Raw genomic sequence first — 14061 nt, 5'->3', positions numbered from 1 at the left:
CCCCTACAGTCTTTATCCAATCTGTCGGTATTTTAGCTGTGTCAGACAAGCTCACTGATACCGCTTCTGTCATTCTACAGATGCGGTCTGTTCTCCCAGATTCCACGGGTGACCTCACCTCACCTCCCCGTGGACACTAAATAACACAGTAACTCTGTTGACCTTTAACATATGATGACCACAACCCCCTTAAAAAAGATACAATGCTTGGGAATTAGCAGTTACAATCCAGATGCCAAGATTAAGTCCTTAAATTACATTTCTGTAGCTCATTTGTATTAAAAGTTACAACAATTTTGTTCAGTGTAAAGCGCATTTTTAATCTGACTTTTAATCAGTATTAATGATTTGCGAAGACAATGGAGGGTTTTAGGGATGTTTTAACACATTCCACAGTGGCTGATGTTATGTTGGTTGGAATGTGAGATAACAATAGACAGCAGCCAAATACACCTTCAAAACATTTGGCAACATTCTACAGATATCTTATCATCAATCCATCAAAGCATTCTCTGCAACGTTGGATATTGATTGCATCACTGTGCAGAATGAAATCTATTACGTATTACCGACACATTGGATAAAGGATGAAGGGGTCAGCCGTGGTCATGTGGTTAAGATCATCATCTGCCACCGTGGGGACTCTGATTCAAGACCATCACCTCTGGACTCACGACTGTGGTGTCCTTGTTCAACACACCGATAATCCAAACTACTCTCTGGGCACTGAACATGCCGTGTCCACTACTGTGTTGGGTCAAGAGCAGTGGTCAATTTTTTTTCTGTTTGCGCACATGACAACTGTAGATGATTCTATTCTATTACCATAACACAGAGGGTGTAGAAAAGAATTTAAGACAGCCACGGGGCGGGGGGGGGGGATCAATGCCTTCCTACGCTGTATAAGGGGTTGGTTGTCCTCCCACTTGGAAGGCAAATGACCTCTTTGACTGCCCAACTCCGAAATGAAAGGTGACACACAGAGGGTCATCCCAATGAATAGCACCACACACGGGACAAGGGTGTTACTGTGTAGAGCTTAAGACCATTAGGGAATTAAGGTTAATTTGCTTGAAAGACAGCAGTTCTTGTCTCAAAGTGGCCATCTCTGTTCAGGTTCGACATTACTTGAAACACACAGACAGAAACGTGTTATATTCATTGACGTTTTTCACATCTTGATTTATGTCAAAGCTTTTTCTCCATTCCCTTGGGGTCCCTTGCAGTTCTCTTGATTTAAACACATCTTTTTCTTGTAGCCAGGCATGGACTGACTGTTGAGGTGATGCAATGCAAATGTGGTTGCAGTGAATGAGTGCACATACGTCTTCATGTACACTTTAAACTCACCCTTTTTCTTTGCGGTGATATCTCCAGTCTCATTAGAGCACACTTGTTGAGGGTTTTGAGCCTCCTGCAAGGAAACACAAGCATGCAGTAGATTATATTTTAAATTGACCCTGCAACACACAGGATGTAGGATAGGTGAAAGGCGGGAATATAAAAGAAAAAAATACAGATGCTGCTCTACTCTCTTGCTGCCTAATGAACTGCTGAAGGATAATCCCGAATGAGAGGGGACAGCAAAAGGGAGAGAATGTAATCTGCTGAAGTGGCTACGAAATCTTGGGGAGGGGACAGAAAGATTATCCCCCAGCCACCTGGTGAAGGGGAGCGAGAGTGGCGGGGTCCCTCTGGAGAGCTTTTAGAGGAGATCACGTAACAATGGGGAGATGAAGGGATGGAAACTGAGGTATAGTTTGGCAGGAGGAGGTGGGGTGGCAGCAGCTGAGGGAGGCGACATTGATATGATAGCTTCCAGATGTATGAAGGCACACCTGCTGTGCTGTATTACTAAAAAACTGGAGTTTGATGAACCCAGTTTCATCAAAGGCCGTTAGCCTCTTTCACCTCCGCCTACCACTATGCTAATTAATACAGCAATGACACAATACGACTGTATGTCACCATTCTTATTGTTACTTTAAAAAAGGCTTTCTTAAACAAAGCACTGAATAAATTTCCAATGTGGGTTGTGTCTTATATACAATTTTCAACAACCTAGAAGACAGAATGTACTTTAAAGAACGATTAAGGTAAAAAGACATTTGGGTATCTGCCAAGATAAAAGGAAAAAAAGTTTTTTGCAAGGAATGTGAAATAGACGCTATTTTTTTGTAGTGTGGAACAAAGTGATGCGGTGGGCCTGATCTGGCCCCCGGGCTCGGAATCACAAATCAAAGGAGTGCCGGGGTAACGGTAAATGAGAGCAATGCGCTTCTCATGTCATTCTTTCATCTCCTCAGTAACTTCCCAAAACATGCTTGCTTTTGAAATCATACCCTTATGGTTTAATTTGCGTAGCACCAAAAGATAAGTACAAGAAAAGAGGCATTGGATGAGCAAGGGGAACGTATCATCGACATCAGACGAAAGAGGAAAGATTAGTATCGCCGTGAGTCTCACCTGCAGAGAGCCTCAATGGCATCTCGATCAAGGAAGTCGTGGTCCCTGGTGACTGAGGAGATGTCGATGGGAAACTGGGCATCTGAAGGGAGAGAGGTCAATGTGTTCAAATCAAATTCAACAACACACACTCAAACACCCACCGAGGGCTTCCGTCCCACCTTCTCCCCCATACTGCCGGCATGAAAAGCTAAAAGAGGAAGTGGCATCTTATCCGACCAAACAAGCCCAGCTGCAGCTTTCAGAGGCAGCAGGCAGGGGGGATGTGGAGCACTGAGCGATTGATTTAAGAATGACAATAGGCACTCCACCGCAGCTTGGAGCTCCGGCTTCCTCCCAATTCTTTCTGTTCTCAAGTCAAACTCATTAACAGCAAATCACTGCGCAACTAAGTGCACACAGGTCGAACACTGAGACACCGACACAAGGTGCTGGGCCAACATTCAAGCACTTGTTGGAATGTCCTGGCCCAACCCCAAATGGGAATCTTCCATCAAAACCCTTAGGGGAGTGATGATAAGAAAATACTACAGAGGGAATACCAGCACTTTCAGGTTTCTGTACCGACAGAGGCCTATCAATTTGCTTATCTTTAGTGGGGCAATAGTCTTGACAGTACTGACAATAGAGATTGCTTATGGACACAAGAGAAGGAAAATATGTCATATAATCGGCACAAATTCCTAATTATGTAGAGCGGGTTAAGCTGTGAACCCTCTAAAGTGATGGATTGGTGGGTTTCTGTTTGTCTCCATTTCCAACGCAACATTAGTCAGAAAGCTCGGTTTCAAATTGTGGACCAGCATAGAACATATTCTTGAAAGAAATGTTTGGGTTGACTTCCTCTTTAAGTGGGAATGAATGAAGAGCTCCTGACAAATATAACTTTGTCCAGCAGTTACATAAGGGAAGGTCTAAGGCAGTGATTTCCAATCTTTAATGAGCCAAGGCACATATTTTGAAGCACTTAAAATCTAACGGCACACCACCCAACAAAATGTTACAAAAAGTGGATACATGTGTCAATACTATACTTTCTATGATCTAATAGAAGATCATTTAATATTTTTTTTTTACCAAAATTTGATGATTTCCCGCAGCACACTTAAAGAGCTCTCACGGCACACCGGTAGAGAATCACTGGTCTAAGGTACGCTGTACTATAGTTGGAATTTGGGGTAGTGTTTGACTTGTTTTTAGGATGACAAGTGAGAAAGACCTTTGTTCCTCAGCGTCATCTTAGTTTAATATACAGTATAGTCCAAATTCAGTTCATGTTTGGAACGCAGATATTGCTTTGGCTGCGCTGATATAAGAACAGCTTAACGCTGATGCTACATCCTCCCCACTTTCACTCCTCAGGAATGTTTTCCCTGTGGGAGGTGTGCACTAAAATGCACACAACTGTGCACCACTCCCCAAAAATCGTAATCACATAAGCAAAAAGAATAGAAAAGCTGTCACCAAAGTGTGAATGCGTGAGTGCATGCATAATGTATGCATTGTGAGCGCTTTGAGTGTCCGGTTGTCCAGAAAAGTGCCATATAAATCTAATGCATTATTAAAAGATTGTGCAGTGACAGCTTGGTCCAATGTCGAGCATGTAAAATAAAAGCAACCGTGTACTCCTTTGATCTCAATCACATCTAATACAATTAGGTCAGTTTGTGAAAATTACAAAAAAAAATCTGCCATATTTCTCAAAATTGCAATTTTACGATTGCTAACATCAGTAGGAGGGTGCTGACCTTCATAAAGCTGAGCATACTGTGGGAAGCCTGCTGCTCGGAGCCAGGTACAGGCCTCTTTGGCTTCAATCTCTGCAGAAGACAAAAAAAACAACAGAAATCAGAGGCTTGTCCGATTGAGTGACAAAACAGAAATTATGATTCATGCCACACACATGATGTAAATAAAAATGACAGGTATAGAGCATGAGAAGACAACTGCGTGACAAAAACTTTCTCATCACAAAGTCCAATTGTTGGCATACTGTTTCATGCAACTACACCGGGCTTAATGCTCAGTTGAAGCCAAGTGACAATATCCCATTGATTGCGCAGTGATCCGTTGGACTCATCACTACAGGCTTTCAACCAAGAATTGAGCTTGGACGAGCTGCGTGATCCACGACACTACCAATGAAAATGTCCTACCCATAGCCCTAAGTTAGCCAATGAAAAGCTACAGTTTGTTTTATAGAAAATGAATGGACGGATGGACGTGCAATTCTACACACACATTTTTCTTGCTTTCATACATTTTCAGCTTTTCAAATTTGAACCCGTTGACCTCATTAGCTATCTCACACTTGGTCATTCTCCTCTCACATGGTTTCAAAGCTGGAGCTCAAAAGCATCCTTCGTGCAAATGGTGTTAACCCCCTCACACACCAAGTGTGTGCCATTGAAGCTGTTTAGCCGATACGTTGATGCTTTTTTCACCGCAAACTCTCAAACAGTGAAAACGTCTGTTTTGAACCTGTTCCCATTGACCAGTGTCCTAAGAGTCTTCTCGGAAACATAATAGGCTACCATCTGTCAAATTGTTACAGCGCGCATTTAAACTAAATGGTACAAATGAGTGAATGAAATCCACTATAGCCAACAGTAACAAGCATCTCAATTACCTGCGAACGTCATTTAGTTGCCATATGCCAAATGGTTGCCCACACCCCTGTCTCCTCAATTGACTCCCCCACAGTAAGTGTTTTTTTGGGAGACAGAAGACAGACAGGGGCCTGTCTTAAGTGTTGTGTCAGCAGGTACGAATGTAGCAGGACCATGAGAAACACTTGTCAACAAAACAAGCGTTACAAAGGCAGGAAGGGGTGGTGGTAAAAATCTCAGATGAAAGTGGGACTGCATGTGCCGAAAATTATTGATATGAACTTGCGGTAAGATCTCAAAGAACATCTCCAAAAATATGAATTTGCTCCTAATAAGAGCTGCAAACAGGGTAAACTTTGAAGCATCAAGTTATACTTTCACATTCCAGTCAAAAAAGACATTTATAGCATTGAAGGGAAAAAAAAAAAAAACGTCTTCAGAACACAATTTCACAAATCAAGGTGAGCGATATGGATAGAGACAATAGTGAAATTTAAAGCGGAATAAAGTCATGCTGTATGGAAAAATATCATTGACAGACAGAGGCCATAATACTGCAGCTGCTGCTGCTACACAGCCTCTAGTCTATACCATGTATATTCATTTACATACCAACAACAAGCCTAGACGGCAGGCTAACCCGCTAACAACAAGGTGTGACATGATCGACGCAGGGTCTACCCTTCGCCTCAGCAGGGGCCAGGCAGATCTTGAAGCAACAATTCAGACACCAGCATGCACCCAGGTGTCGAATAACGTATTAACAAGTATGTTTTACACCTATTTTATTTGACAAAACGAGTTATATTTATCACGGCCAATGTGCAAAGCGTGTGGCTATGTGAGCACATGCGTATGTGCTGACAACCATACTTTGAGGTACAAAAAGCAGAAGGTAAATATCCAAACATCTGAAGGGACAGGACGTGGAATTCTTGAGTTTTCTTCTGTATCTCTCTGTGCATGCACAGACATTTGTTTGTGTGTTTGCAAGGACCATCCTCATGTTTAAAGACAAACAACTGTAAAGACAGGAAAGCTATTAAAATGCAAATACGTGCAAACACATGGTTAGGTTTCAACCCCCAAATCCCCCCGAAAAGAATATGAGATCCAATAAGTGGCTTAGGAGAGAGGCTATCGGTTGACACACCCCATGTGTCTAGTCCTGGTCAAATTGACCTTGCAGTCGATTTTGGTGTGCCTCAAAGACAAAATACTACAACAGCAACCACAATGTGGATTCAGACAATAATAGTCATCGATCTTCATTCATTCACTGACTCAATAAGAATATTTCTCTCTGTTTGGTTTGCAACAGGAAATGGACAGGGCATGATGAATCTGGCGCAAACAATCCAAAGATAGACCTCGCTAAATAATCAAAATGTTATCAGAACATAGTCCTGTCACAGAAATGCAATCCCAAGCCACTCCTGCTTCCATAATTTTATCGGTTTGTTTCCTCCTTTATATATATTTATATATATATATTTTTTTTTGTCTTCCGCACTGTCCGTCCCAATTCCTTTGCCCTCGCCAGGGAACGACCTCACTTCCCCTTCCTGCCTCCTTCACAGGAAGCGAGCCGAGTGGCGCTGCAGTGGCCGATGACCACCAGTCTGCAAGGCCCTGCCTTCGTTTGTTCCTCGCTAGATAATAGGCGGGGAGGCAGCCAAGGCAAACAATGGCTCCTGGGATTGTGTGTACGCACCAAATGTCCTCACGGTTGCGGCGGCTGTAAAGCCATAAATGTTTTATAGCAGCATTTTACCGTTAGAAATAGAAACATTCCGCACCTTCATAACACGGTTGCGTTTGATTACATGTGCCAAGGTGACGGAAGTACAACACATGAAAGCACATAGACCAGAACTACAGACTCAAGGCCAAAAGCAGCAGGGAAATGACTACTTATCATGGGAAAGTTATAGTAAAAATGGAGCACAGAATTCCTCAGGTGCACATTCAGGACAAATTCCTCGTCATTTTGAGCTTGTTTATGGAGTGACAACTGCTTTTGAGGATGAATGAGGAATGAAAGAAAGTGTGGCGGATAAAAGGAACCTAAAACACTCGTCAATTGACAAGTACTTTGTCAGCCCTGTGTCAGTTTGACCCAGTTGACTTCAGCCTTGGAGCTCAAGGAGGGACATAAGGCAACAACAGCAAGCACTTTCCTGACTGCAAATGGTCACCCTCGCTTACAACGAAGATATTTTCTCCATCTTTTTTTTTTTTGCTTAAATGCCACCTCTGAATGAATTAGAATTTACCTGGCCTGATTACAAATGATGACCTATTATATCCAATTGGTTTAAGAGAATGAGATATAGAGCTCAAGTTCATCAAGGGAAAACAAAAATCTCAATACCAGGTGAAAAAGCGGGGAAGAGTGATGAGAGTGACTATCAGTGCATGCCTAACGAGAGCCATACTGGTGCTAATAGGGAATCTCCAGTGAATTTCCCCACTAAATGTATTCAGAATAACCAGTGAGTTACACAGCTGCTCCCCAGCTACATCTTGGCCAAATCTAAAATTAACCACTGCGGTATTTTCTTTGCTTTTCTTTTCGGTACTCTCAACGCCTCTTCTCCCTGGGTTCATTTAAACTCCGCTCACCCCTTCTCCTCTCTTCTTTTCCTGTGGCAGGAAATTCTCACAATTGCTGGCCAGATTTTCCCTCCATCGCAGGAGGCCGCGGGGTCTTGCTTGGCCAATTCGGAATGCTCAGATCCAGTGGGACTTTGTTCAGCGGCGCGCAAACAAAGGATGCTGCCTCCCACCTCAAAGGCTCTACTACAGACACGGAGGACTGGAGGTCAAGAGCCTGAATACAGTTATCACCATGACTGAGGCTTTGAAGTTGGCAGATTGAAAAGAATGCTTGACTAACAACTGTCATGAGGCTTATCTGCAATAACCTAATCGCTGGTAGACCTCGCAGCGCCAACTGCGACACAACCCTAAAATGCAGCCAGGGGGGTTCTTATCAACTGCGGGACTGAGAAGCTCTTTCAGAAGGAGTTACAAAGTGGGTCCAGACAGGGGAGGTGATAAATGAGACCGTGCGGCTCAAAAGCGATCAACAAGGAGATCTACCTAGACATGAAGCCCTGATATCATTCTGCTTGTCACATGGACAAACAAGAAAGTGTTGACATTGAATACAGTGGTTTGGACTAATAGAAGTATTTCTATAGTCTGATTTTTACGAAAGCTTCGGTTGGGGTACTAATCCAAGTAATATAGTACATTGTTGCTTAGCTAGACACATTGCTGTATACAAAGAATTGCTACAATGATGGGATGTATGATCGGACTGACAAGAAAACTAAAATAGAGAGGAATTTATGCCACTTGTTAACAGCATATGTAATAGGGGATGGAGAGTTGACGATGACCATAGGGGATCGACAGGCTATAAAAATTTGACTCCTGTGGTGTTCTGGAATGCAAAAATGGTCGATGGCATATGTTTTTTTTTCTCTTGGGTATCAAGTTATTCCATGTTTGAGACAGCTGGTGCACCATGACAATATCTGGCTGCTGCTCGCTGAGTGAAACAGTGGCAGCACTATCACCATCTGGCTTGCCTCAAGCGATGCCCCCACAACCACACATGCAAAAAAAAATAATGAAGCTACAAGTATGGTCTTTTTCAGTGTGATACACATGCATGCATAGGCACAGCTGCATGGATCATCGTTGGTTAACGCCAATGGACACTGTTCTCCCTCGATGATAGATTCATGCTCACACAGAGGGGCTAAAGCCGGGGATCAGGTGACCACGCGTATTCAAACTCATGATAAGCTTTCCACAGCCAGATGGGAGCCTACCTATCCAAGTCCCACTTGATACATTTGCCTTCAGAGGCTAAAACGCTGCTTCCTTCAGAAAAGAGGTGACAGCATTAATGCAGATGTGTGTCTTCTCACGGGATGTGAGCTGCGCGCCAGCTGGATGTGAAATCCTGCAGATAAGGCCTCAGCTCACTTCCTGCTCCACAAAGCAGAGAAGCTGAAGCGGGTTTCCTTCGGGTTTTTTTTTTCTCTCTCTTTGAGCGATCATTGAGTGTCACTAAATCACACAGACGTCAAGCCCAAAACCTGACTTCAGGTTTGTAAAACATTCAACAGCTAGATCACTCATTGTTAGTATTGTAAACAATGCCATGGCTTTACACTGAGATGCCGTGATGTCTACAAGTGTGCATGCTCCTTGTGCTTAGAACTGATGCCTTCTCCGTTTTAGTCTAGTCCAAAGACCGAGATATCTGATAAGAAAGCATGTGTCAGTTAAAAAAAAAAAAGCAGACTTAACTCAAGAGCTAAAGGACACAAATCAAGTTAAGCCAGGCAGCACAGATGAAAAGAGGATTTTATACAGCCTCATCTTGTCTCCCCTAATTAGCAAAAGGTTAGCTTTAGGGCAAAAGGCAAAGGCGCTTGAATATACTGTGTGGGCCTTTACTAGACATTAAATTAAGTGACAAGGAGGGCCGCTATACATAGTCATTATCTGAAAGAGATAGGAAAACTACAGTAGTTCTTGGTTACTGTATGTCTCAACCACCGATCATAGTTTAGTGATCAGTCATGCTCACTCAGTCAGGTGCCTATAAATTCTGTACTAATGTAGTATATTTGATTTATTTGTCGAAAAAGATTAAAGTGATAGCGATCACTTTACACAATAAATCAACCGGTAAAGCCATATTTGTTTCTCAGTGAGATGGATGAACATAGAAGTTTGTAAGTAGAACCAATTTTTCTTTTGAATTCAAATCATATCTTTAGAATACAAACATCTAAAAGTATCACCAAATACCAAAATAAGTCATATTTTTTATATGTAGACACGAGAAAATTACTGCCGTTGGGGTAAAAAAAAAAAAGAGGGGAAAAAAGAAATTACGTGTTAACTGGGAGGGGTGGGGGGGGGAGTTGAAAAACTTACGTGTTAGTATCATTTTCGGCGTGTCTTTAGCATAAAAAAGCACCTCCAGCTGTGTTCCGACAAGCGACGACTTTTGGGTCCTCAGTTACATCGAAGCCTTCATGATAAATCCAGACAGAAGTCCCACTATAAATTCGGCAACAAATGTCCCCTGAACCGTGCCGGACACAGTAAATCCATGGCTATCATTCGATTTGGCAGCGAAATAACATAATCCACAATTTTACACTTCTTCCGACGCCGAGCGCGGCTTGCGTGGAGCGGTCCACGGCAGGAATGTGAATGGGGAGAGGAGTGATTCAAGCTTTTGGAATGGCCAACTTGTGCCGTGGCTCCACCCACACCCACCCCGCTGCTGCTCTCCACCTGATGAAAAAGAAGAGGAAGAAGCAGCTTGCAGCCAGCCGAGGCTTTACTGGACGTGAACGGGGCTCACTGTCATCCTGACGCGTCACGGCACACGGGCTCCAATTCCCCGCCGACCTTGGGCTCCAAATGGTTTTTTTTTAAAATACTTTGAAGAGTTGCTATGAAATGGAAAGTGCTCTTGCCGCCCCAGTGTGAGTGTCAAGCAGCTTTCCCCGGAGGCGGCGAGGTCCGGTTTGCATATCATTAGAGCGGGAGAGGCGCTCCTTTGTGCACGGAGGTCAGTCTCTGAGCGCTTGACGCACGTACAGCACGAGCACTGGCGCTACTAGGAACACACACAGGAATGGGATCACCTATGTTTACACAAGTTGGGGGGTTCGGGCAGCGCATTTCCCTCATGGTTAGCGCATCTGCCTCACAGTTGAGAGGTTCTGGGTGTTTTCTCGTCTCCCCGTACTTGCGAGGGGTTTCTCAATGTCCTGATTCCTTCCATATCCCAAAACCATCAATGTTAGATTCAGTGAAGTCTAAGTCACAGGTGTCAAACTCAAGGTACGCGCAGGCCAGATTCGGTAATCCACGCCATTTTACGTGGCCCTTAAAAGCTTGCCACAGTATTACCTTGACTTCAGTTAAAAAGTAGTTCATCATAAAATGATAATTACATAAAAGGGCTATTTATGATGGGGAAATAATTTGGGTTCCCACAAAGGCCATGTTATGTAAGGTACAAGAATTCTCTTTTGCCTGGGCCATACAGAAACACAAGAGAGCTCAGCATCTAACTAGTAGACGTCACGACTGGCTATTTTTTCGGGGGGTTAAACGATGTCATAAATGCAACTTGCAAAAAAATGCCATTATTAGTGTTTATAATTCACAATGTTCAAACAGTTTCTGTTACACTTTCCGAAAATGAAAAACATTAATTCTGTCGCTGCCTGAATTTTGTCATTAGACTTCATGTGCATTAGGGCACTGTATCTGGCTAATGCTACATCCAATCCAATTAGTTTTGACAGTTTTATCACAGATAATTCACAAGGGGCTCTCTGGCGTGCGTGTGCATGTGCGTGTGTATAGCACACTTAACAAATAGCAGATCTAAATTGAATACAAATAAACAAAGTGTATTTTCTTATTCTATTTGTGAATACCTTAAATTTCCCCCAACAACACAGGCAGTGAAGCGCCACATAATTTCAAATAATTTATGGCCAATGACTCATATGGATGGGAAAGCTGTTGCCTCCTCATATGTTTCAGATTTTGACAGATGAGACTATGCACGTGTTTGTAAGGGGGTGCATATTATTTGTTATAACTCGTCTAATTCAAAACAGCTTTCCTGGTTTCCCAGTATTTTTTCAAGCACCTGCAGTTTCACTGTGGCAGTTTGCTATTCTTTATTCTTTATAAACATACTATAAGTAGTCGATCTTTTATATATATATATATATATATATATATATATATATATATATATATATATATATATATATATATAAACGTATTATAAGCAGTAGATCTCTCTCTCTCTCTCTCTCTCTCTCTCTCTCTCTCTCTCTCTCTCTCTCTCTCTCTATATATATATATATATATATATATATATATATATATATATAAAAACGTATTATAAGTAATATATATATATTTTTTTAAGTGAGCGAGGGATATAGTTGTGTCTGGGAGCTCCGGCTGATGCAGGAGAAGGACACAGAGAATAAGCAAAGAGAGGAATGAGAGATGACGGGAGATTACCAAACAAGGCCAAATCCCAGCGCTACAAAACACGACCACCCAGCGGCTGCAACCAAAACTAGACTTTAGATCTACCCTCACCTTTCCATGGGTCAACCAAGCCTGCTTAGAGATGATGGTGGCAGGAACTGTGAAGCTCATGGTTTTGCAGTGAGAATAACAGCATGAACAAGAAGCACTACCGTATCATCTTTGACTCTTAATTGAATGACATCAGTTAAACCATACAATTTGCTGTTTCATGAAAGCTTTCCGAAAAAAAATGTCTCAAAACTCTTACATGTATCACTCCTTGAGGCACTTCACCCTAGTAGGCATCTAAAGGATAAATGTGTATGTTTATCTTTTTTATGGCTGTGTTGTGCTTTTGTGATTCCAACACTGTAAGAGCACTCATGATGGGACATAGGAAATACATGATGCCAAACATAAAAAAAGTGGGTTACATGTCTCTGTCCGAGCTTCAGTGGGCGCGGTATTAAGTAAAAGTGAAAGAACAGAACAGGAACGGAATGTACCGGAACGTGAGTCGTGTTATTGCTGTCTTTATCTAAAATGACTCACCTCCAAAGCGCAAGCAGCTATCTCAGTCTGTCGACACGTCCATCATTCAGTCATCAAAGTTGAGGGTGAGTACACAATAATTCCTTTTTACACTTGCATGACAGGAAAGAATGTTAAAATGTTACTGAAAGGGGAAGATTGCAGTTTTATGTTGTTTTTTTTAAACTACCGCGTCTGATGAAGATCAACCTGTCAGAGACAGAAGGTGTCACTGACGAGGTGCTAGTTATTTACTGTGCACTCTTGGGCACAATCACGAAGCACATTACACACGCAGCCTCACGCTGACCTGTTAGCTTGGGCTTCTGGAGCTCAGATGACTATTTTGGAACATACAACTGGAATATACATACTCTGAAAAAAGAAAAAATGCCCATCCCTTGTTTGACAACAAATGGGCAAGACTAACAATAAGAAGCAAGCAAAGGGCCACAGGCAGCTGAGAAAACTCAGAAGCGTTGCGGAATTTCCGCTCGACATGTACGATTACGACCTCTTCTTGATTTTTAATTGATTGTACATACATACGGGGTGACTGCGTGTGGAATCCGTGAAGTGAGGCTAATAAACCGCCAACTCCCCCTTTAAAAACATGTACAGGATCTGAGATGGCCACCCTTCAACGGATTACACTCGTCAACAAATTTTTACTACTACTATCTACTTGACCAATGTTACTTTTAATTTCCATTACTTCGCATGGGAAAGACTGATTCTAGATTTCAACAAAATAGCTAGTACCCTGGAATGGGTTGCAGTGTGTTTTTTAATGGCACAATTTGTGTTCTTCCCATTCCATTTTCATTGAAATGGCCACTGTCAAGCAAATGAACAAAGGACTGACGGAGTGTCGAGATTCTAGGTGTTAAATCAACACTAAGATTTGCGTGTATCTCACTGCTGTTGAGTGCAGCGGCAGTTGTAGGTTGTCACCGCTACAGTGCCACTTCTGACCCCTGACACATAAGATGCGTCTGGAGGAGGAAAATGAGCATGAAAACTGACCTTTAAACCTTCCAGACTTGCAGTTTAATGTGCAGAAGACATCTGTAGTGTGGAAGGCATAAAGGTAGAATAAGAAAAATGCTAAACTACCCCCCATGCCTCTTCCGATACTTCAGCCCTCCTTCTGGCTCACCTTCGGGGTGTATGCTCCTTTCCTAACCTTAAACAAGGAGGCCAGGTGAGGGTCAGTGGATGGACATGTCAGTCTAACAAACACACATGCACACACACTCCCAAGGCTGTGTCAACAAAGACTCACTAAAGAGATAAAAGAGTTATGACTCCATCAAAGTTGAGCCTCCTAAAGGACACGCGGCGTGTA

At 42.6% G+C, this 14061-nt stretch overlaps 1 protein-coding gene across 1 annotated transcript in view; it reads right to left on the bottom strand.

The window, feature by feature from the left end:
* The window catches only part of dlc1 (DLC1 Rho GTPase activating protein), an 83820-nt gene that overhangs the window by 13547 nt on the left and 56212 nt on the right, over nucleotides 1-14061 (bottom strand). The window contains exons 5-7 of the mRNA XM_086032269.1: nucleotides 4215-4286; nucleotides 2467-2548; nucleotides 1351-1414 (exon numbers count right to left, since the gene is read on the bottom strand). Coding sequence (XP_085888395.1) covers nucleotides 1351-1414; nucleotides 2467-2548; nucleotides 4215-4286 — 218 coding nt within the window. The remainder of the gene's footprint in view (nucleotides 1-1350; nucleotides 1415-2466; nucleotides 2549-4214; nucleotides 4287-14061) is intronic.

This window comes from Filicampus tigris, chromosome 6 (assembly GCF_054856515.1).
Source record: "Filicampus tigris isolate MCC_2025a chromosome 6, RoL_Ftig_1.0, whole genome shotgun sequence".
Classification (NCBI taxonomy): domain Eukaryota; kingdom Metazoa; phylum Chordata; class Actinopteri; order Syngnathiformes; family Syngnathidae; genus Filicampus; species Filicampus tigris.
This window is presented reverse-complemented; position numbering and strand designations above follow the sequence as displayed.